The sequence below is a fragment of the Tyto alba genome, unplaced genomic scaffold, assembly GCF_018691265.1.
Source record: "Tyto alba isolate M040663 unplaced genomic scaffold, T.alba_DEE_v4.0 Super-Scaffold_3, whole genome shotgun sequence".
Classification (NCBI taxonomy): domain Eukaryota; kingdom Metazoa; phylum Chordata; class Aves; order Strigiformes; family Tytonidae; genus Tyto; species Tyto alba.
In genome coordinates, this window is record NW_024881304.1 from 8,954,756 (window position 1) to 8,980,013 (window position 25,258).

Genomic DNA, 25,258 nt, shown 5'->3' on the forward strand with positions numbered 1-25,258 from the left:
GGTGCTGGTACAGCCTGGCATCAACTGTAAGAGCAGCAGGCTTCAAAATTAAATTTGCATTTTTAAGCAATTGTTCTTTGGGTGATGGGGAGGCCAGGGCCAAGGTTAATCTGGGCTTAATGATTCTGGAAAGAAGTTTAATTTACTTGGGGTAGTTTAACTCCAGCATCCAATTAAAAAAAAAAAAAAACAACAAAAACAACAAAAAAAACCCAAACAAACAAACAAAAACAAACAAACAAACAAACAAAAAAAAAAGCCTCACGCCATCTATTCTTCAGTAGCTGTTTGATAGTGATAAAGATTCAGAGCTTTCAATCTCTGGCAGTGTTGTCCACGTTCATCTTCATTTCTCTCTCTGGAAGGTTTTTCCTAGTATCTTGCCTTACCCTCTCTCTGTTGCCCCATGCCTTGCAGAACTGCAGAGTCAGAAAATAAGGGTGGTTTGGGAGTATAAAGCAAGGTGGCATTTCCTGGGGGAGCAGCAGGACAGTGCCAATCAAACTACTCCCTGCCCACACCACTCAGCCCAGCAGCTACAACCTCCCTTTATTCCTTTCCCAAATGCAGCAGCATGTTGGGAGAGGAACCCCAAAACAGCAGCCCAGGATACCCAGCATGAGGTTGCTTTTTCAGCACTGGAGATAAGTCAGCAAATGGCACCTGCAAAATATCATGGGACGTGCAGGGCTGGAGCCTCCCAATGCCACTGGCACATCAGCATGCCCTCGGTCACACAGGCTGCTGTGGATGGTGAGGATCATCCCAGCATGCAGCCAACCCCTGCATGGAAGCACTGCCGCCAGCTCTGACCCCGAGTAATGTGCTCAAGGTAGCAACGTTCTGCTGTGGATGAGATCCCTGCATTCCCGGGAAACCACGCAAGATGCTTCAAAGCCAACTCCATAATCTGCTGGCAAAGTAAAGCAGTCAACCATCTGCTTCACATAAACACACCGCCCTGGACCAGGCAGCCACCAGCGCCTTTCTGCGCCCCACTTCCCCATCGCAACCCCCATCAATATTGATATGAAACCCCAGCGAGCTAACGGTAACCCTCCCTACCCCAACGGCTGTTGGCAAACGTGTCTTGCCTTCCATTTCAGCAAGCAACCAGGTTGCTCGTGCATTCACAACAGCTTCCACCACCAGCCAAGTGCCCACAAGCAGCAAGCCGAGCTGCAGCCGCTGCCGGCAATTAGCAGCGCACCGCCCGCACAGTCCCGCGCTGCTTCACTGACAGCCGTATCAGCCAGCAAATAATTAGCATCGTGGCTCCCCCTTCCTCTATTGCTTTTCCCTTCCAAACTCTGTTGATTATGTGAAAAATGTTTGGGTTTTTTTGCTCATTATCTGGCTAAAATGTTTGAACAGGAAAGGAAGCTGCCACACGCCTCCTGCCGAAGTGTGAATTGGCATTTGCTTGCATTAGCATCCCTGCCGTGTGGCTCTTTGTTCATTTTCAGCCGATTTCCTGCTCTGCCACTCAAGCTGGTATTAATTTTTTCTGAGCTTTTTTGGGGGGGAGGGGAGAAGGGGGGGGAGCACTTTTTTTTTTTTTTTTTTTTTTAAATAAATTCCTTCTTTTTGTGCTCTTAGTCATTTCTCCTGCCTAGCACAGCATCAGTTCAGAGGCGATGCTGGTAACCAGCCTGATTGCTCAATTGGCCCAAATCACAGCACCAACCCAAGCACTGAAAATTCATGAATCTCTCTGCTCTCTAAAGTTGGGAAAATAACTTATTTTTTGTAAGCCTTCATGGGTTCTTTTTGCAAGCAATCAGTGCTGGAGCCATTAGAGGTATATTTTTCAAGCTTTTTATCACATACCCAGTGGGCCAAAAATTTTCTGAAGGAAAAAAAATGTGTAATTGGTGATTTTCAAACAACAGTTAATGCTGGCTCTAGATCTTTCAGAAAAGCCCACCAAGTACACAGATCCTCAATAAAACTGAGAGCGCAACACTTTCCATATATCGATCCCCTGGGAACATGTGACAATATAGAAAAGTTTCTGTAAGTTCTCTGACAATAGTTTTTTGCGATTTCAATGTCTTTCTAACACCAGGGAGAGAAGAGCTCCCTAATCCCTACCCCTACACACATGGAGCTGAGGTCTCCTCCCCTGCAGCAGCAGAGTTTTACAGTAGTATGCATCTCATACAATGACAGAAAAGAAGAGATAATCCCATCTCGCTCCCTCAGAAACAAACTTGACAGATGAAGGAGTAGGAAAAACCTCTCCTTGCTTTAGCTGAAGTACCAGGGGTAGGAAGAAGGGAAGGTCAGGGCAAACGCCAATACCCCACCCTGCTGCCAGCCAGTTAATGGCAGCTCTCAGCAGGGCCCGTAGGCAATGGCACTCCGTGGCTCTAGTGCAGTGTGTCACCTCCAGCCAGGGCGCTGTAATATTTTATCCTGTCCTTGTTTAACTGAGATTGTGCCAGTAGCATCCAGGCTTCCAGGCAAGACAACCCCGGAGCCAAAGTCCCCCATCGCAGGCACCATCCCCTTGACAGGCAGCATGAAAATTGGCACAAGTTTTCCCAGACAGGATGAGGTGAGGGGAGAGGTCAGCAAAATACAGGTATTTTCCAGTAACTTTCACCCAAATAAAAGAAAATTGGCAGGTTCAGTCTTCCTTTGCCTCCCCCACAGGGAAACCCTATCTGGGATTCGGGGCAGCACGGCGAGGAGCAGCAACTGCCCTGCAAAACCGCTCGGCCACGCAGCCAGAGCTTGGCACAGGAATGCCACAACTGCGAAAGAGGTGGCCCAGATGGGACCAAGTCTGCCGCCTGAGCAGAGCAGGCAGCTCAGCCTCAGTAGGAAACCACCTGTTTCCAGGAGAGCCCTGTTATGCACAAGATAAAGCATGAAGTCAAGGGAGGGCAGGGGACAAAAAAAAGCTGGGGGGGGGAGGTGGCGCGGGGGGCAGAAACAAAACCAAACAGGTGAGGGGACATTTGAACTGTCTTGCTACCTGCTCTTGCTTTATTCAGGTTAGGGTTTTTCCCCCATTCTCTGTCTTAGCATCTCACTACTGAATGTACCCCCAGGGAAACCAGGCTCCCCAGCTGCAAGGCACATCGTACTGGGAGATACAGGAGTGGCACCAGCAGCAGCAAAGGAGGAACAAGGACTGGCCAGACATCAGTCTCTCTGCAATTAATCAGCATGGGGTTGTATAGCCAGAGCTCTGCTGCTTGCTTCATACATGCCATTTGGCATCTCAGCTCCAGTGACGGCCACGGGGCCATAAAAATATCCTGTCAACTGCTCTGCCACCAGCACAACCAATTCTTCCTGCTTTTTTCACCACTTAATGTTTTGGGGATTATTTACTTCTACCCCCTACTTTAGGGAAAAAGACAAGAAAGGAGAGGGGAATAACAGTTGTTAATAATTGCAATCCAAACAGGAAGGGAATAAACCCAGTTAACCAGGGACACGAGGAGAAGTGGATCTGTGCAATGTCTATCACATCCCGCAGTCTGTCCCTCTGGTAGCCACCAACCCAATCTGTGTCTTTGGGCTGGGTCAAGTTTTGTCGGGCTTTTGGGTTTATGATTAAAAATTGGGGCATTGATAGAAAAGACAAGTTGCTCCACAAGCAGCAGAACTTAATTTCTCATGGCTGCCTCTGATGTGGATTTTCTTAGATCTAATAGTAAGGTTGAATTTACCTTCCCGCCTTTGTCTTCTCGCTGAGGGCACAAACAGGAGTCTCTCCTCTAACCAAGATGCTTGTTTGCCCATTAATCAACTAGCAGCCAGCTGGCTGATTTGTAGAGGTCAGCTTCATACACTTAATCTTAACTCCTACGAAATCCACAGCTTCCCTAAATTAGGGATCCTTGGGCTTGCTGAACCATTTGACCCATTTGTTGAATTCTCATCAAGTTTGACTCACTGCCTTTCTGAGACACCCCACGGAGCCAGTGAGAACGTCCTGGGCCACATTCTCTCTCTGTAGCAACCAGCAGCAAAACCGATCTCAGTAACACCCTGACTTTTCTTAGTTAAATTCCCAATGGGATGTGGGTACAGGCATCTGACAGTTAGGTCTCAAACCACCCTCTGTTAAAATGGGAAAAAAGCTTCCTTAGAAAGGAGCACTGATTTAGGAGTTCATTATCCCTGCCTGTAGGGGAAAAGGGAAAGGTTTTTTTCATTTAGAAGATTTATTAGTCTATGCTATTAACAGAGATCACCTCTTAATGAAAATCAGCATTGGCTAAATAAGACTCTGTGACAATTAGGCTTGCTGTCTGCAAGTTGCTCAGATTCCTGTATCGCTTTAAGACAGCTCCTGCAGAGAAAGTGCATTAATCTTGTGGGAAGACCAAGAGGTAAAAACTCGCATTTGTTTAATGGAAAAAAGACAGTTGGAGACAGTTATTTTGCCATAGGGTAATTGCGCTCCTTGTTTAGAGAAACGAATACTAAAACAGCATTAAGAACCAAAAACTGTTCATGCTAACAAAAGCGGGTATTTTTTGCTGGAATAAAAGCATGAGGTTAGAAGCAGGAACCCAAATGACTAAAACTGAGTGGGATTTGATCCATTTTGAGGAGAGTTATTTCTGTAAGTCAAGGGAGGCATTTATCTGTAGTCAGGTAAAGAGCAGTCAGGTGTACATAAGAGGGGGTCAGGCAGCCAGCGACGATTCAAACTGCACCCTCGTGGGAGCTAGTCTTCAAGGCCCAGGATTTTAACAATATCTGAGTGCCTGAAGATGCAGACATGTACTTCAAAAACTATAATCATCTATCTGTACCTTTAGGCATCTAATCACCTTTAAAAAGTTGTCAACTTACTAGAAGGAGGGGAGGGAAAAACATGTATCCACACACACCCATTATGAATCTCAAATAGTTATTTAGCTCCTAAATCACAGCCTCACTACAGGGGGCTGTACCATCGTTAGAGGAGGACAGTAAGGTCATCCTTCCCACCTCTCCCCAGGCTGGCACTCCATGTGGCATCACACCTTGTGGCATTCTTTGCACCAGTAATGGGTTTGGGTTTGACTGCAAGGCTCTACACAACCAAACCTCTAGTACATCCCCCTAAGGGCAGTTTGGGTTATTTTAGCACTGCTGCAGCAGGTCAGAGGTGGCTGTGTCAGCTCAGCATGAGGGCAGCACAGCAGTGGCCTCCCATCTTCAAAGCACTTAGTCTTTAACACAAGAGACAAGCAGATCTAGAGAGACTAGGACAGGAAAACAAAAAAGCCCATTTTGAATACTGTTACAGATTGCATGATTTCCTGAAACTACTTAATTACAGAGTCCACCACAGCCCAAGAGCTCTTCCCATGTCTCCACTTCAGGCAAGAGTCTCTGCTTCCATGAAGGATCCCACCTTCCTCAAGTCTTCCTCAGCACGTGGCTTCAGTTTTCTTCTGCTCAACTAAACCCAAAACTCCTTAGGCCCTTGGAAAATTTGTACATGAGTTCATTAAGGCCAATACAGATGTTCAGTTCTTTTCCCATCTCCAGAAATGCATTGCTCCAGCTCTGTATCAGAAAAGTTAAAGAAAATAAATAGTACCCAAACAAATGGATTAACACATCTGTCAGTAATCTCCAGACTGCTTTTCCTAGAATACTGCAAAAGCTGATCTAGAGTTCATGAACCCGCCCTACATAAAACTGGCTGAAGCATACAGCAACAAATATACTAGATTCCTACACAAGACAGCCAGTGTTCCCGTGCAGTGATTAAAAACAAGAAGAAAAATGTCACTTTTGCTTTGGGATTCTGCAGCACAATTTCATTGTCATGACACTGACTGTTTTGCTTGCTGCATCTGAAAAATAACCCCAACCTTTAACAGGCCCTGTGTTTCCTGGCCTTCTATTTTCCAGGAGGCAGAATGGGGCTTTGGAATTATGTGGGTGAAAAACTCAGAGCCCATCTTCACCTCCATCAGAACAGGAGGTGCTGCACTTCCACCTCAACGCGACTTTCTCACAGCAGCCACTTAGACCCAAGCAGGGCTTTGAAACGCCTCTCTTCTCCTTTGCACCAGGAAGATTTAAAGAAGAATTTCCCCTTACCAGTGTGCTCAGATTGGAATAGACTGCGTTATTTTGGGAGCAGCCACTCCCAAATTTCATAAACACACATACCAACAAATTTGTGGCACAAATGCCTGTTGTAAAGAAGAGCAACAAGCTGCCTCACAGCACATATTTGTGAGTTACAGAGAAGACAAATAAGGGTTTGGGGAAATGTTTTCTCTTTAGCTTCTCTTAACACAAATTTTTAGGAGCACAGCAAGAGGATGGCCATGCCGTACTACAACCGTGCTTGCTGGAACAAAGTCCTTGCCCTGAAGACGACAACTGAACTTTCTCCCATTTTCCTAGCTACTTCTGATAGTCAGAAAAAAAGCCATCTCAAGAGCATTATCAACCTGCTGCCAGCATCTGTGCTGGCCCTGCTGCAACAACGCTGCGCTCCCTTACCCAGGCTGGGAGCATGCTCCACTGACTGCAGCTTCTTGTGTCATCAGAGGATTTTGTGGCATCTCAATCCATTTGTGAAGTCATTGCTCCTGGCATCTGAGCCAGGAAGAACTTGCCCAAACTTCAAAGTTATTCCAAGAGGAAGTTGTTCTTCTTAATTTCCTCTCCCCGATACACGCAGCATGAACGTCATCTCCCCGCACCCTCCACATCTCCCCTTCTTTTCTTCTAAAGCCTGTATTCATTTATCTACCAACCCTTCTAAGGCATGTATAATTTCATAACCACCTGCTGCTTTATTCACAGGAAACAGATCTATAAAAGATACAATAGCCTATTGTTCAACAGAAAACTCCGTGCTTTATTCTTCTATTTTTTTCTTTTTAATAAGAAACCAAAATTACTTTTAAAGGAACAATTTGTTTCTAGCAACTATTTTCAACCAGAAATTACGTAGCTAGTTATTTGCATAGCAGTAGCCTTTATGAGACCAAGATATGAGCCAGAACATGCCTTTGTTATCAAGCAGGTTGGCTTCCAAGGGATACCAGAGTATATTTCTTCCTCTCTGCAAGCCCTCAGCAGATACATAACACTGATGGAAGAAGACTCTTGCTTGTCATGGAGAAAAGAGTTTCAGCATTTAGTAAACAAGCAGAAGATCTAATTTGTGTGTGTGTGTGTGCACATGCACACAAAGCCCATTTAAGTTGGCTCTGCAGAGAGCCAGGCTTTGGAAAGATATAAATCAGATCAACTTTCACAGGATATTAAACATCACCCAAGAACTGATCCAAGTCCCATCTGATAAGAATGAATGCTGGACCCAGCTTGCAATGCCAAAATCCGGTACTCCTCATGCTTTCTTTAAATACATGATGTTCCATAAAAAAAAGAAGTATAAAAGAGGAAGAAAATAAAAAGACATGATTTAAGAATCTGTAGTCAACCTGCCATTACAGTCATGTCTTTTATATACCAGAGACATTGCTACAATGCATTGTCTGTCACCCATTATTGCTTTGGAAGCCAGCGTAGAGGAACTTTTATTTATGTAATCAGTGCATCTGAGGGACCGTGCGATAGAGGACCTGGAAGCAGTTCTTAATTTCCACTCAAGCTGTACTGAGAGATAGAATCAAAAATACTTGAAAAAGTGCCTAGAATTTTTTATTAAACCTAGCTTCATTCATTTGCTTGGTTTTCTGTGAAAATTAATTTCACATGTTGTCTGTATATCCATCCATCTACTGTTCTTTTGCATCTCTGGAACCCAGTGGCCAAGATCCATCAACCTGGCGGGGAGACAGCAGCCTGAAAGAGGATTATAGCCCTGCAACTTTCATTAAAATTCTGGTTTGAGTAGGAAAGACCCAAATTATTGCTCTCAGCAAAGCAAAGAGCTGCTGTGCAAACCAGCTCTAGACCAGCTTCACCACTCATTTTCCTTTGCATGATAGAGAGAACAATGGATAATGGATGCAAAACTGTTGAAAATAAGGGCTCTTTTTGCTCTTCTGCTCACAGAGGTGCTTACGTTGTTCTTCTGAAGTAACATGCGACTTCCTTATTTACCTTAAAAATATCAGGGACAACTCCTTCCCCATTCTGGTGAGGATATGCTTTTGTGCATTAAATTAGGCTTATTAAGAGCTTCTTGAAGGATAGCATAGGCTGAGTCTTCAGCACAAAGAGCTTTTCCCAAACAAAACCCAAACATCTTCATTTTATCCACCTCGTCCAAAGCATCCTCTAAAAACACCCATACCAAAAAGGTCCCTTTTCACTCAGTGAGCCCTTTCCAATTTGCTTTTCTTAAGCAGTCCCCAGGAACATTTGAATTTCTAGTGTTAAAGAATAAAAATAAAGAGAGAAAGGGAGAGAGACTTCCCTTCCCGTAATCCCTCTCATCCTCCCGGGCATTTTCAGACAGCTTCATCAGTTTGTATTTATGAACGACCCAGTGTCAGGGGAAACCATGCAGTTTCTCACCCTCCTTGCAGGTCACATTTGCACGCACAGGCTACACACACATTATATGCAGCAATTTTGTGCATGAGGGACGAGAATAGTGCAGAAACCAACTCAATGAGATTATCATTTCTCAATGGTTCTAGTGCCTGAAATGATGTTATTAAAGTTACATTTTCCAGTCAATCTGGCAATTTCTCTTATTAAGCAGTGTAGACTGTACTGAGGAGAGTCCAACAATAAGCTAGGAAGATGAAATATTGATGATATACCGATTGTGTTATCTGAAGAAAGTACCTTTCAAGAGTCAAAATTAAAGAGGAATAAGATACATTTTCAGACTGATCTTTCGTGACAGTTATCCAAGTGAGCAATTGTAATAGGGTGAGAAATGACCGATAGAGTCTAACATCATTCCCAGGGAAGAATGCCTCTCTAGATACAATTGAGTTTATTAATCTGTGCAGCAGGCAGCAGTAAATCCTAGCTGGTAAGGGAATACAATTCCCCCTATTAGCTCCACATACGCTTCCAAACTTTTTCTTGAATATGGAGATGGGTAAGAAATGCAGCCTGCTGAATCCAAACCCTGGGGACTTCCCTTCTTTCAAGCACCAAATGCCATGCTAAGTGACTGTGGAGTGAAATTAAATAAAAAAGATAGCTCTATTGTGGCTTTTCAATCAAATGAAATTAAATACTGTCAGTTTATTAGACGTTAGCACTCAAATCACTGGTGCCACCTGAACCTAGCGGCCACTATTACCTGCTTGTTTAAAAACCCTGGAGCTAGTCAAAAAGCAAAAACAAGCTTTGTTTTAATGAAAACCATCATGATTGCTTTCACTGCATAGGGAGGGTTTGGCACTAAGCTGCTTCCCAAATGGGAAGGTTTGTCAAAAGGTATACCAAGCAGGCAAAAGCTTTTATTTTTGACATATCAACAGTTAAAGGCAAAAAAAAATATCAATGTCCGTATTACAAAATATTTTGTCTTGGGGTTTTTTTAATGTATTACCTACTGCTGGGCTTGGACTCACAGAGGTCCAGGGAGGAGATGGGGAGACAGGACTCAGGAGCCACGGGCAGTGCCAAGAACTGAGCACCCTCACCAACAGCCTGAGTGTGAATATGAAGCACAAATCAACAGCCTGGAGATGACAGAACAAGTAAAAGTCAGGACTTCCAACTTTTGAAGTGGAGATCAATTTGGTACAGTGACAGTGATAGTAAATTCTTTGACCTATTTTGCCTTTTACAAACTCACTTCTGGTCCGTATGATCTTTGCTTTAAAATACCTGTTGTCTTCCATCCTCCAAGACCTTATAAAAGAATTGTCAAATCAAGAGGTTGTTAATTTCCCAGGGAGGGAAGGAGTTTAAGAAGCACAAAGTAGTGCTATACTGAAAAGAAGTAGATAAGCAACCTGATCTGGTGCATGAGCATAGCAGGAGAGCGCATAGCTTTTCAGTGGAGAGAGAGAGAGAGCCAGAATTTGGGAAGGAAAGCTCTAGAGATTCATCCTAGATGTTGGAACATGTGCCTGTCCTCTCCACCGAATGAGAAGAATTAACCTCCCAGATACTGTGTTACAGGGTGCCTGGTCGTGATGGATGGGCATCTTTCTAAAAATCATTTTGCACCCCTTAGGGGATTCAGAGCATGGTTCACAGTGACGGGGCTAAGCTCTCTGACCTCTATTATGCAGGGGTTGAGACTGGGTTTAAAATGGCTCATTCAGGCTGAAAACAACCCAGTCTTAAACAAAAAAAAAAAAAAAAAAGTGATGGAGCCATTTGGGCTGAAGCTGGCTGAAAAGAAAAAAATCACAGTTCAGTGAAAAGGACATCGTTGACTATAATTTTGTCTTTTCTGTGATTCTGGCCAGCTCAAAGCTTGAGATCCCACCTCAAATGAAGCAGGAGGATACGTGAGTATTTCTGCAGCAGAACAAAAAGTAGTCAGTGCCCAGGTTCTCTGAACTACCCTTTTCTGCTGAAAGATGATCAATGTCAAACAGGAAAACTGGAATACCCGCTCCCCAACATATACACAGATGGGAAGCAAAGAGATAGAGCATGAGTTTTGAAATAAAAGTGGGAGTAACAAAAACTAATACTGGATATCCTTGAGTTTGTAAATTCGTGGGTTGAGACAACAGTTTTTTTCTTTCAGGCTTTGCTACAGCCAGGTAATTTCTTCCAGTTCAACAGGGAGATAGCCAAGAGCAAACCTCTTGTAGCAGGCAGTAGACAGGGCAGAGGAAAACCCACCGGATGCAAATGAGGTAGCAACAAGACACCGTACCAATGTATAGCCCAGTAATCCTTTTTGAAAAGGGACTCACTACAGTTCTAATACCTTTTTTTTTGTTTTAGTCCTACAGCATTTCCAAGAGAGCCCATGTTACACAAGTAAATTACATGCTCCCAAGAGTATACATAAAATTTTAGCACCTGTGCTAAATTTATAGCATGCAATGTGGAGAGAAACTAAGAGTGGTTAATCAGTCTTAAGGAAACCTGATTGAAAATATAACTCCTTAGATGAGGAGTTGAGGAAAACCCCTTCTTATGGTGAACCACATCCTGCTGCTCTACTGATCTCCAGGAGCAACATCAGTTTGACATGGGCAACCCATGCACAAGTGAGATTTAACAAGGGATGGGCAAGGGGAACCCAGAAGGGCTGCTGCAAGGAAGGTCACCCCACCACTTGTGCAGGTCAGCACCCTCTCCCTGCTCCAAATTACAAGCCTGCTCATGCTCATGGAAAAGGCCCAGAAATTAAATGAGGAGCCAAAACTGGAAGATTTATTGTGCCAGTTCAAGAGGTGGCTGAGACTGATACAGGTCCATGCGTGGTGTCAATCAATCTCAGTGCCAACAGCATCATGAAAATCCATGCAAACCACAAAAAACCAAAACAAACAAATGAGCAAACAAGCAAAAAAAACCCACCAAAAACAAACAGGCAAATCAGGCAACAAAAAAGATGTGCTTCAATGCAGTAATATGTAATAAAAGCATGAGCCAGGGATCAAGGGGTGAAGCAAGAAAACAGATTTATGTAAAACCTAAAGGATGCCATCAAGCACTAGCATAAAAAAATCAAATAAACTATGAGAAGCAGATATCAGAGCTGTCAACGACCTAATTTGCTACTGCACTGATCTTATCTCAACTAGGCTGTAGCTTCAAAAGGAGCCATGACAATTCAGAGCTGCCTGGTGAACCAGGCCAGCCCTGGCTACCGGGGGCACGCTCAGCCCCAGCTGCAGCGCGGGCAGGGCCGGCACAAGGCTCAGAGCCTTCCCTGGCTGCGGGGAGAGAATAAACCAGCCCGACCCACCAGAGAGCAGACGGAGCAAGTCCCCAGCTTGCTTTGAAGCAAGGGGAGTCTGTACCTTCAACAGCTTTTCCATCATCCTGTGGGCCTGTGCACCGAGGTAGCTCACAGCCAGGTTTGCCAGCGACACTGCAGTGGGGCAACCCCCCAGCTCGCAGTGCAGCCCCCAAGGTCTGGGAAGCCCTTTTAGGACTGCAAAGACAGCTAGTACTGCTGGAAGATGGCATCATATGAGAAGATGTTCAATGCAGTAGGTTGCAAATCAGGTGCTTTATCCTAGATTTGCACTGCATTCTAATGCAAAGTGCTTAAAAACCAGTGGGAGTCAAGAAATAAGGAAGAAGTTCCAGACAGCATTAACTATTTTAAAAGATTTCCGGCACCTCAGCTTATCCACGAAGCTCCGCTAAACCTTACTAAGACTTAATTCCCATAAATGTGATTCTCCCCTCAGTGTTTAGCTAAGTAGCAATGTTTCAAAAAAAAGTAAATACCAAATCGTGGGAGTTGGATTATTCATTCATGTGGTAAAAGCCATTATATATGAATATATACAGATGTTCCCACTTCATGACTGATCTAAACAAATGTAGATTTTAGACTGACACACAAACCATCTATTATGCAATGGCCTGTGTATGCGGCTGGGCTGCTTTTATCCTCGACTGTGTCAGGAGGATTCACAGGAGCTGTGAGAGATGGAATAAGCTTATACTTAAAAGACTAAAGAAAGTTTAAGCAAGAGCCTTGCTTAAAATGAAAGGAGGGAGGGAGAAGGAGAGAAATCAAAGAGACAGGGAATATCAGATTTAGCTGGACAACAAGATGAAATAAGAAAGTTTCAAAGCTCAAAGTTACCTGACATTGGACTGGTGTTGTCTGACTCCCATCAAACCAGCTGTTAAAAATTTGCCTGAATTGCCCATTAAATCTTGCTTCCAATAAGCCCTGCTCCTGTTTTTCCCCCACTTCTTGCTTCCCATCAAGCCTTGCCTTGGCTGCAGGCTCTGCCGACATCCCATTCTCCAAACAGGCTGGTGTCCAAGGATCAGCACAGCACCATCACGATGAAAGCAAACATCTGTTTGGTATGAAACACAGGTAAGACCCCGCTCCAGCAGAGTTATTAATGCACTCCAACTGTTTTACGTAGCTGCCTTCGTACAAACTGTTGTACTGGTTTCCAGTTGCTTCACACTGCATGGGTGATGCAAAATAGGTGAACCCAGTCTCAGCCACAGTCAGCACAAGAATTCCCAAAAGGCATGGAAACTCCAGGTGAAAATCAGAACAAATTGCTGTGAGCTGGGTTCTGCCACCCTCTGAAAGGATCACAAGAGATGCTCACTCTTGTGAGTACCTGTGAGCAAACAGGGACAACCCTGAGACTTTCACGTGGAAATCCTGATCTGTGTAGGATACAGTGTAACCCAGTTCTGTGGGTTAATTTTCTCTTTGCTTTTTTTTTTTTTATATGTTTGAAATGCAAAATCTTCCCAGCCAAAGGATTAGCCAGAAGTGAGTGCGAGCCACAGGCTGGGGAACAGGGACACTGGTTAAAACAGCACTTGCCATTTAGTGAGAGCCCAAGCTCTCCTGAGCATCACAAAAAGCCAGGGGGACTGGCTCATGGCAGACTCATGCCCAGGACTGGAAAAAAAAGTAATTTTTTCATTGTCCTAGGCAGATACTTGCTCCCCTTTTGAACAAGTGCTCAGGTTGAACCTGGATGAGACAGGGCAGAGGTGCAGGACCCCCCCCCGGGGCTGGGCTGAGGACCCCCAGGCAGCACAGCTCCACCTGCACCCCCAGACCTGCCTTCTCCCCACTCACTGCAACCCAAGGCCCAGCACATTTATATCTGAATGTATGAGGCGTATGTCTGAGAAGATGCAACACACACCTGAAAAGAATGTGGCTGGGAGTTTTACACCTTACAGAGGATAAGAAGTAGTAATGAACTCAAGGAAAAACCAGGTGTAGCTAAAGACTGCAGAGTCTCAGGAAAAGAGGATACTCATGTGATAGCTCTTCTCCACTCAGGAACACAGACCATTAAGTGTAATGCTTCACATTATGCTTCCCAAATACCCACTTAATTTTGATTCAACAAGCCACTTGTGCTAATAAAAATTAAAACCAGCAGGTTCTGTTGAGTGTGTAATAGATGTGTGGAACAGCAGCATGTGCAGCTATATCTAAAATTAACTACAAATACTAAAACTGACTACTTTCCAAACCTCAAGAAGTCTGGGAAATGCTGCGATCACTGAATGTGTGCATTCGGCAGGGTCCTCTCGCCACACCGAGGGTCCTCAGGGCCAGGGGGGGAACATCCCTGCACCACCCATCTCCCATTCTCACCGTGCTAACCTCTAGATGGAGTCTGGATGACTCCATAAGCAGATACTGCCAAGCACTTATCTCTTGCCACTGCCTGCCAGACCCAAAGGCAGCTTCTAAGTAATACATTTCCACCAGTATTGCACAAGTATCAGTGTCTACAGGTCTATACTGGTGCAAGAGAGCTGAGTGTGTACACAGGGAGATGAGAAGAGATTGGCTCCGTGAATGTTAGATACAGCAGATCCATTTAATGATTAAACACACATGATTGTTTGCTTATAAAACGCAGTGTCACATAAATCTGCTAGGAGCTAATTGCCTATTATAGCTCATGGTACTGCTTGAGTCGGCTGCTGAATGATAAAGGGACTTTTAGAAAGGAGAGAAAGCCAGCACAGCTCCGCTTGCTCGCCTCTACCGCAGCCTCCGGAATGTTTTGTCTTCCATTCCTGCAAGGGAAACGCTTATCCCCCCTCTAAGTGATGGGATCCCTCTGCTGAGCTTGCTTGAGGGGAAGGTAGGGGCTAAGTTGAAACACAAGGCGGTAGGGGAGCTGTTTTGATTCTTTCTTACATTATTGTTATTGTTATTAATAACCAACTTCTCCTTGTTTTCTCATGCTTCTTGCCCAGCCTCACAAATCACAGCAGCTATCTGGACTGTCCCTGGAGGCAGCCTGGAACTGGATGACATTCCCCACCACCCTGACACAGCTGGGCTACAGAAGCAAGGAGCGGGAAACGGCAGGAAAAAGAGCCACATGCTCCACAGCAAAGGCAGGTGAGGGTGCCAGGGACCACAGGGTGAAACCTGGGTTTGGAGCAAAATAGGAAGCAATGAGAGATGTGCTCTCTGTCTCAGAGCTCTTCTAACTTCACCCTGATTTTAATTCCACAGGTACGAGGTTTACAAGTCACCTGGGCTGTTTAATCCAGATCTGTATATACCTGAGCATCTTCCCACTGACTCCCCTGGATTTCAGGTATATCTCTGTGGCTCTATCCCAGGACCCCATCTAGTCCATTCCTACCTCACACACAGGCACCCGATCCCCACATGTGGCTTTGCTCCGTGCTGCAGAGGAGTTGGCTGAGGATAAACCAGCAGAGAACCCCCCCTGCACCTGGGGGGCTGCTGGGCTCCAGGTTTGAGGCACTCTTGCAGCATGAGCAACAGAGCACAGCGTTTCATGGCAGGAAGGAACATGATCTGTTTACACAGCAGGTTATATGGGAAACGCATTACATTATTGAAAAGAAAAAAAAAAAAAAAAGCGTTAGCAAAACACATACATTCATCTTATGCCAAGAGTTTAATCCTACCCAAACAGCACTGCATTCCACAAAGAAATTATCCTCTATAAATCACCAGGGCAGGAGCAGGCCACATCCCTCACATTTCAGACTGAACCATCCACTGCTCTAATGACCCCGTACAGATCAGCCATCATGCCAACAGCAAGAAAGGAGGGGATCTCCACTGAGACCTTGTGAAGAAGCAGAATTATTGCTGGGACAGCTCCACTGAGACTGGCAGCGCAACAGTGGAGACCTGTTAGAGGCTTGACTCAGACCTCCATCATCTGTACGGCTGAGCATACAGTTGCTCAAAGACAGAGGAGCAGATCCATTACGTAGCTCGGCTATTTGGCTGGGAAAAGCAGCTGCCTGGAGCTGTGCCATCCCACCCTTGCTACAGTGAGAGCTCCCGAAGGGCAGGGGATGGGTGTGCTGGACCTGTGGGCTCCCCGGGCACTGAGAGGGCTCGGAGGAGGGAGCAGAAAACAGGAGGGAAGAGTTATTTGGGATATCGAGCAAGTCAGTTTGTTCAACAGCTGCAAACAGCTTGGCATAAAACCTCCAAAACAGCAGCAGACACCAGATCAGGGATCTACCTCCCTCCTTTGGGAAAGAGGAGGATGCAATGAAGCAGGAGGATGCAGCAAGTCCCATTTTCATCCATACACCAGGGCAGCAGGGAGCCAGATCTTACTCCTACCAGCACAAGTTCCTGCTTCCCAGGACAAAAGCATATTTATTCTCTTTGTAACTGCTCCACAGCCCTTCTTGCCTTAATGTCAACATTGTTCTCCCCAAACCTGAGCCAGCTCCTTACAGCTTTGTTAGGATATACCACACAAATGTTAATCATACACTGAGATTGGAAGCTAGAGTGCTGCTGGGAAGAAAACCACAACCCTTCCACCTTTCTAACGTGATTTCACGAGCCTGCACAACATGAAACAGATCAGTTGTGAGGCACAATGAAGTGGAATCATCTCTTCATCTCTCAGCTATACTAAATAATTTACAAGGCCATTTTAAGACTGACATGCAAAGCAGTTTAACAATGATTTAACAAAAAAGTATGATATTCCATCCTTTCATGGTTTCCAGGTGTTGGGACCAATTTACTTCACAGCAATTTTCATCTGTGGGCCTTTTTTTTCCCCTCCTCCCCACAAAAACCTGCAGCTGCCAACTATGCTGGCATCTACAGCAGCTAGGAAACAAATTTCCCTGTGAAGCAAATTCTTCCAGGATGAACTGAATGAAGGCAGAGTTCATAATTGCACATTACTGAAAACATTTCTGATAAAAAACTGGGGAGATATTTTTATCCACATCTCCAGTTGAAAATTGCCGGGAAAGATGCTTTTGAAAAGCCGTCATCTCCAAGCATGTAATTATCAGATCCTTGAACAAAAACACACGGTCAAAAGAAAAAAAAAATACTTTCATTGAAATAAAAAAATTGGGGATGGCAATTGTTGGGAATGGAAGGAGATAAAATTCATCATCCTGTGTGATTTTGCACATCTACTAACCTACCGGACTGATTTGTACATCCACAGATTAATAACTTTGGCAGCTGAGAACATCAAGCTTGGTTAGTAATTTTTTTTCGTTATGAACAGAATAATAATAATATTTTTAAAAAATCAGAAGCAGACTGGCAGTCAAACTGTCACAGAAGCAGCATTTCCTAACTCCCACTTAAGCACACTTGTCTTGAAACAGTATTCTGCCACCTTGAATAGACAGCCGTACAATGACCTGGGGGTCCTATCAAGGCTTAAGACCATGCCTACCCTGATGGGATTACTCACATGCTAAAAATTATGCAGTAGCTGAACTGACAGCTGAAAAGAGCCTTAAATGTTCTTATGCCTGGTAGCATTCAATTGATGAACATTGCTAAATATTTATTTTTGCTCTACTTTCTCTCCTCCAGTTCCACGCCAACACCTCTTTCTGATTATTATTACTTGTTAGCTTTAATTGTTTCTTTTGTTTGCAACACCTACACATGCCTAAACACAAAAGCATAGGTACCCTTCCCTCCAAGTTGCCCAACATCTTTTTCTGACCTTGTGGGTAAAATTGCATGATTTCCATCCTTGAATTGAATAGATAATATCACAAGCAATAAATATTGGCATCCACACACAAGTAGCAATTTTAACAGTCCATTTTCAAAATAAATCAAATCCTACGTGCCCTAACATATGCAAACACTTTGGCAGTGCGGTTACCCTTGGCTTATACGGATTAACAAAACAGAACAAATATTATAAAGAATAATGAACATAAACGGACATAAAGCCAAAAGCAAGACTTAACACAGCACATGAAATTCAGTCCCCTACTATGGGACACTCAAAGCCAGAGTGCACCTCTTCCAGCGATAATGAGCTTTTCTTAAGCAGGTTGGCAGGGAGGTTAACGTCTGGGCTGGAAACTGGACTCCAACTGTTAGTGCTGGAGAGAAAACCTCAATAGCAGTTGTTCCACTGACACTATGGACTGACGTTTTTAATAAATTTGCCTTCCTTTGCATTGAAAAACATCCTTCTACTAACTGTGTACTAATGAGATGTGCATGAGTACAACCTTTTAAGAGGAAAACCTCTGTGACCTCCATATGGGAGGAGAAAAACTGAATAAAAATATAATTAATTTCTACAGGCCATGAAAAGTTGTAGGAAATTACTTTAGTCTTTTTTCTTCTATAGCAAGTAATTTTAGCGAAATTGGTAATCTCTAGAAAAGAGCAAGGACTCATTTCCACTATGTATATCAGCTCATTTATGCTTAACAAAACTTTAGAGACCTGGCCACCAAAGTCCTAAAGCCATCAGCAGATATCCTTAAGACCTTATGGAGAATGGGTAAGACATCACAAGACTGCAGAAGAGCAAAATGAAATGTTCAGCTTGAAAACCAAGACAAAACAGGTAGAAGTGATATCAGAGCTGGGGCAAGAGAATGACAAATCCATCACCTTCTCTTTCAGTTCCTGGAACTGACCGCCAGTGTCTGAGCTGCTAAAAGATGAGAGGAGGACTAACTGCAAACAAGTCATGCCCAGGCAATTTCTTTCTAAGACAGAGCAACATTTCTGGATAGATGGAAAATACAAGTTGTTACGTCTCAATTTTAGAAATACTTCTGACTCTGTTTCACATGCTATTTTTATAAGCATGTTTGGGAAGCAGGATACAGATGATTACGAAGTGTATGCAAAACTGATTGGAAAACCACACACTGAGAAAATTCATCAGTTGTTCACAATCAGAAGGGACGGATATATTAAACGAAGTTCTGCAGGGGCCCATCCCCAGTCTGGTAAGACTCCAGGTTTTCGTTAAATGACCTGGATGATTGCAGCGAGATTGCTCTTATGAATTTTACTGACAGCCACCAGCTATGAGGGACTGGAAGCAGGCTGTGAAGTCAATTTTGAATCCAGAATGATTCATACGTGTTTGATAAAACAAATATACAGTTCAATAGAAGTGCATGCAAGCTATCAGACCTGTGCAGCAATAATCAAATGAATAAAGGATGGAGAAAAACTATCTAAATGACAGTTGAAGAACTCTTCAGATACTGTGGACTGCAAACCAAACGTAATTCCACAGTGCCATGTCATATGCAATAAAAGCTAACACCCTGGTACATATACAGGTGGGTATAGCCTGTAAGATCTGTGAAATCATCCTTTCATTTTCCTCAGCACTGATAAAAGCCTCAGCTTGAATGCAGTGCCCAGGTTTTGGTATCAAAATTCAAGAAAGATATGGTCCAGCTGGAGTTCATTCAGATTGAATCAGTGCAGTCTGGTCAGACATCTAGAAGATCACAACTTCTGAGACTGGGAGGGAGAATTAGTTGTCTATGCTAAAGAGAAGAGAGGGAGGAGAGAGAAAATGTTACTGCTGTCTTGAGACATCTGGAAGAATGATGCACAGAGGGAAGGAGTGACCTATCATCTGTGTTAGGACAGGAAGCAATGGCACCAAAATTGCAGATGCAGAAAGCTTTTCCTTAATATTTAAGACTAGTGGATGAATTTGAGCTGACGTGGTGTTTCCAGCACGGATGTATTCAGATGCAAGGTAGACAGTCAAGGAAATTCAGATCCCTGTGATTCAGCTCCAGACCCACAGATGTCTGTCTTGGTACGCAGACTCCAGTTTCTTTTTCTCTTAATCTTTCATTAGGCTGCAACTGAGGCAAAGCTGACAAGTGACGCAAGCAGCTTGATGAGCAGGAGTTATATTAAATAGCACTATTGTGATAAATTCTTCAATAAGAAAGATAAAATCTTTCTTCCTATGAGAGTTATCTATGGAGATTTCCTCCTGTCTTATTCTAGCTGCTCGCATGTATTTTTACCTCTTTCAGACATTTTTTTTTGTCTATTTCTACCCCTGCCTGTTAGGCAAGAGAAGATTTAGGGCTACTGCAGACCACCACAGAACAGGGGACCTGATCCACTGAAAACCAATAAGCAGGAAGGGGCAGAGATCTATTAGCAAGTCTCTTTTCCTGGCCATTCCCATCCTGCAAATAAAGGATGCAGCTTGCTGGTCAGGAGGAAGGCAGAGGAAACTCGCACTGCTGTCCTTGGTCTGCAGAGGGTCCATCTCATGTTAAAAGCATGGCTTCTAATGGCAACAAAAAAACCCCTAAAACCGAACAACAAACCCAAACAGAAAAGCAGAGAACATCCTCATCTATTATCTTTATTATTCCTTTGCCTTCTATACATATTTTAAAAAATAAAAAATAATGAAGTCACCCAAATGCAAACATCTGAAATACAAAGGGTCTTCTGAAGTTGCCTGTGCTGTGGTCAGTTAACTAGGCTTATTAACTTATTTAACTAAATGTAGTCATTTAACTTAGGCTTATTTGCGATGGGATCCTCAGCTGGTCACCTGGAGCAGCATGAAGGAGATTCAATGAGATCTGTCATTATGCCCACTCCTGCAGTGATCCTGCGGTAAAGACTAACTGAACATGAAGTTTGCTAAAGCAAAACACAAGGGGTCTTCCCTGGACTTCAGAAAGATCATAAAGCATTTCAGGGAAGTCCTCCCATTGTGACATTGCAAGGTCTCTTGTGGAAACACACCATCACACTGGTATCAGCAGAGCCACACACAAGCTCACTCTAACCAAAAGATAAATGCTTCCCTCACCTTTCATAAAGTATCAGGGTTAGTTTGCATTTTCTGACCCTTTCATTCTGAAGAACAGACAAAAGCTCTGTATTATTAAAATGTCCCATCCGAAAACTTCCAAGAGAGGCTAGAAGAGAAGAAGGAAGACCCAGAGACCCTAATGGTGGTGGGCCCAGGAAGCACTTCTGAAATGTTTGGATGCCTCTTTGAAACAATCCATCTGGTTTGTGGTTTCGCCTATCACACTTAAAATGCTAAAATCAGTGACATGATAGCAACACACTTCATTGCTTCCATCTCACATGACTTCCAGGTGATGAGTCCATGAAAAAGCCAGGTTATCAGGAGCAAAAACACATTAGGAACCCAGCTGAGTGAACAAGAGAGAGCTCCTTACGCATCAACAAAGCCAAACCCAATGCATTGTAATCAACTCCCCTCAAAGCTTTTATCAGTGCACTAAAATAACTAAGAAAAAGGATGGCAGACATGAAACGAGATGGTTGCCCATCCCTCTGTCTGTCTTTGCTCTGTGGCTCTTGCAAAGGACGGCCTCATCTGTGGGATGCTGAGGAAAACAATACCTCCTGGGTGATGAAAGCACGGGCTCAGTGCTCAGGAGCACCACCAGCACAAGCTGTGAGGGTCTGATACCAGGGTGAAGAAGGCTTCCTTACCAGCTCCATGACTGCACCATTCCCTTGGACGTGACTAAGCTATGCGCAGTACTGACCCAAGGTTCTCCAAGAAAGGTTTGGGGCTGAGATCAGGAGTATTTCTCATTTGACCACCCAACACCCAGACACCATCACCATTTGCAGCAACACAGCGTGTACGAAGCGTGCCGGGACCTGTGTGTAGGAAGCACCAGATGCCTCTGGTGACACGCTGGAGGAGCTGGATGAATGACCCTCCCCCGTGGCTGGTGGCATCCAGGAGATTCCTCCCGTGCAGCTGGTGTCAGCCACCTCTGAGCTAGGGGCTCAGTTTATGGCTCAGCCCCAAGAGCGACGGGAGCTCCTGCCAAGTTGTGCTTTGATCTTTTCATGGAACGGCTGCATTCCTGCCCTGTTAAATCACGCGCCCAGACTCCCTCTGCCTACCAGGACTCATCGCCATGTCTCAGGCAGCTTCAAAATAAGCCCCAACCCCCAATTCGCTCCTTGCAGTGCCGCTACAGTAAGTGGACATCACATACAGGCACCAGCCATGGGATCAGGCAATACAGCCAGGCTAAACTGCTTTACACCTGGTTTATTTTACCACTCAGATTTAGGGAGCGAAAACAATTTTCTAAAGTTAGGTTCATGCTTTAGGGCATCTGAGGCTGAGGAAAGGACAAATTCAGTCCCACTACATCACTTCAGGCAATGTAAAATGATTCAGAAACCATAAATTATGTCTGTACTTCCAATGTCTTTGCTTTCAGAAGGGAAACGCATGCATCAGAGCAGAAGAACAAGATCCATGCAGTATATTTAGCTGCAACAAGCAGAGCTACAGCATGCAACAAAGTACCTGAATACCGCACCCAGTTAGAAATAGCAGAGCTTGTCCATCCTAGAAAGGCTGGGGCCAGGATTTGGTGACTGTGACCTTTGTAAAGGTGCCCTTCTACACTCATCTACCCACTCACTCTTTTGCAGAAATGAAACAGATTTTTTACAGCCCATGGTAATAGTGAATTGCTCACCCCAGGTTTCTAAAACAGGGGTTAGCAGCTCATTGAAATAGCAGATTTCTAGGAGCTGATATATTTATTAGACAAGGTGGTAGTAGGTTACACTGGAGGTGGAGGTGATGGCAGTGACCCCACCACGTTCAGCTGAGTCCCTTACCCCTCATCTTCCCCACCAGCCCTCTATTCACCATTGCTGAATGCCCAGCCCATTCACATCCTGGTCTTGAAATATAAAAGAGCTGATTTCGATTTTTTTTTAAAAAAAAAAAAAAAAGTGTAAAGGCTCTGCAATATCGGGGTGCCTTAAGAACAGCCCCTGTGTCTGCCAATCTTCCAGCTGGAGAAGGGGAAGGAGGCAGGCAGCCTGAAGGGTACTCTCCAGTGGTCACAGGGAGAAATTCTTTCTGGAGAAGCAAAGATATATTTTGCAAATCAAAGCAATTAAGTCACAGTTTGTATGCAACGGTTCGGATTTGTAAAACCCCTTCAAAGTAGCACATGAAACTGTTAATGGTATTTAAGGTGGTTAAAGGAAATCAGAGTAAACAAAAGTAAACTACTGGAGAGGAAAAAAAAATACGGACAGGCTCACTCACCAAAGTCTGACTGCAAATCCTTTTTCAGTCCACAAAGCATGTCTGCTGTTATCTAGAAAACCATTCAACTAATTGCAACCGCCGCTCCCGTCTCTCCCCGCCCGCGGCCCCGGCCGCCCGGGCTGCAGCGCACACGCGGGGCTGCAGCGCACACGCGGGTCCTCGCTGCGCGGCAGGAAAGGAAAAACGAGTCGTTCTGGGCACTCCAGTTCGCGAGGACTCAAAAACGTGGCAATCCTTTAGAAAGAAACGTCTTTACATGGCTGTTTAGCGAGTGACTCGCCAGTCCTGTGTAGAAATAGGAAATTAAGGATGTAGTTTTGGTGGGTTTTGGTTTTTTTTTTTGTTTGTTTGGTTTTTTTCAGCTGGTCCTAAAAATCCCGTGTTAGTTCTCTCGGCTCGACTGGCCATCAGGCATTGCAAAGCAAAAGTTAGAGGCGCAGGGATTAAGCGGAACAGCGGGGTGAAGGGGGGCTGCCGCTGCCCCCCGGCTCTCCGGCAGCCGCAGCGAACGCCGAGCGGGCGGCTCAGTCCCGGCGGCGCTGCCCGGGGCGGGCCCCGGCCCGCCTGGCCCCCGCCCCGGGGGCCTCCATGGGGATGTCAGGCAGGGGCAGGGGGGCCAAAAAAAAAAAAATAAATAAAGGCATAAATAAAAGGAAAGGCGGTGAGCCGGCGGTGCTGCCGCGGAGGTAGCGCTGCCCGCCGCGCCCGGAGCCGGCGGCAGAAGTTGGCCGGGCGCGGAGCTCCCCGCACCCAAGTTGCAGCAACAGCAGCAAGAAGAGGCTGCGACTGCAGTATTGCCTGACACACTTTCCTCTCCCCCACCCCCTCTTGGCAAGCGGTTGCAGAGCCTCCAGCACCTTTCAAGGCAATGTCAAGCTGCTGTCAAAGCACTACTCTGCCTCCCGAACACACGCACAGCGCTCGTAAGGGAGGATGAAGCTGCAGTCTTGTGTCCTCCCTACAGCGTTTTCTGAAAACTCGGCTTAACCCTTTCTTAGGAGGGGCAGAGAACGAGCGCTGGCAAAACGCACCCAAGTCCTGTGCTGGGATTTGGGCGAGCAATGGGCAGCAGCGAGGGGAGGCTTCGGGGGCGATGCTGGGGCACCGGGAGTCCTGCCCTCCAAGGCAGCCCCCCCCGGTCCTGCACGGGGCGTGGAGAGAGGCTACTGGACTAGAAAGTGATTGTAATAAACCAGCATCTGCTTCCTTTGCTATTAAAATAAATAAATAAAAAAAAATAATAAAAAAAAAAAGAGATAGGCTGACTTGTGTTAGAGCTAGAGCGCGTGCAGGTGATGCTCCAGTCCCAGCCAGCAAGGGTGTGCGCAGGGCTCGCGTCCCGCCTGCAGCATCACGCAGGTCCCTGTTTCAGTCAAGCTGTGACACAAACGGTACCAACCAGCCCGTGGCTTGCATCCAAAAGGCAGTTTTCTCCATAGTTGCTTTATTCCCTTGGGAACTGACATCATCTGGAACAGCAAGATTATACCCCAGAACAGTGAAGAAAGAGCAAGACAAGCATTGTCCAAGGGACAAAGGCACAAAAGCCATCTACATTTTTGTGTGAGGGTCCAGTCACATCTGAGACTCTTGCTAGATTTGGCTGAAAATGGTCAAGAGGTTACAAATTTAGAAGGAAGCTCATGAAGAAGCAACAAGGTTAAGTCTTGTTTCCTTAGGAAACAAATCAGGATAGATCAAAAGGGCCTGAGCACATCTGGATGTTGCAGTAGGAAATTTTGGGGACCCCAACTCTGTGTGGCCCATGTAAGGAAGGGAACTGAGTTTCAGCCTAATGCCAGAGTTCTTTCTTGGATTGAAATGCAACAACGTCTCTATTTTGGTTCAAACTCATCTATTTCATGCACAGATGACTTATACAAAAGCAATAAAATTACTAAGTAAGAAAAAACCTACTTACAAAAGAGATATTTTGGTCCATAATTTGTTTTTAAGAAGTTGTTCAATCTGACAATAGACTTAATTAGTAATTGAGATGAAATTTATAATTAGAAATCTTTTCACAGAGCTATTAATGCTTTTGCTGCAGAGGAATCTCATCTTGAAGGAAAAAAAACATCTCTAGTTGCACCACAAATACAATAAGAAGCTGCTAATTTGAGAATAACCCATTGCTTTGGATGCCATGAAGTGGACATCTCCAATGCGATGTTTTAAAGAAATGCTAAAGCCAATTGTTTATACCACCATAAAATTCTTCCCAGAATATCTGCTGCATTAAGAAAGGGTATGAGAGCGTAGGTGTACTACACAGTTGAAGCTGCTTGTTTTTGTGGGTGAGAACTGGATGGAGCTGCCCCACTCCTCTGGTACCAGTGAGAAAAACGCGTTTTGGCATTTCA

General features: G+C 44.7%; 1 protein-coding gene across 3 annotated transcripts in view; it reads right to left on the bottom strand.

Annotated features, from left to right (window-relative positions):
* GRIP2 (glutamate receptor interacting protein 2) overlaps positions 1-25,258 on the bottom strand; it is a 291,325-nt gene that overhangs the window by 62,563 nt on the left and 203,504 nt on the right. The window contains exons 1-2 of one of the 3 annotated variants that reach the window (XM_032994913.2): positions 23,753-23,809; positions 22,893-23,180 (exon numbers count right to left, since the gene is read on the bottom strand). The exons of 1 other annotated variant lie outside the window; for it this stretch is intronic. In XM_032994913.2, the coding sequence (XP_032850804.1) occupies positions 22,893-22,932 (40 nt within the window). In that variant the 5' untranslated portion in view covers positions 22,933-23,180; positions 23,753-23,809. Of the gene's footprint in view, positions 1-22,892; positions 23,649-23,752; positions 23,810-25,258 lie in introns of those variants that run through there. One more of the 3 variants, XM_032994912.2, reaches the window with a different exon arrangement.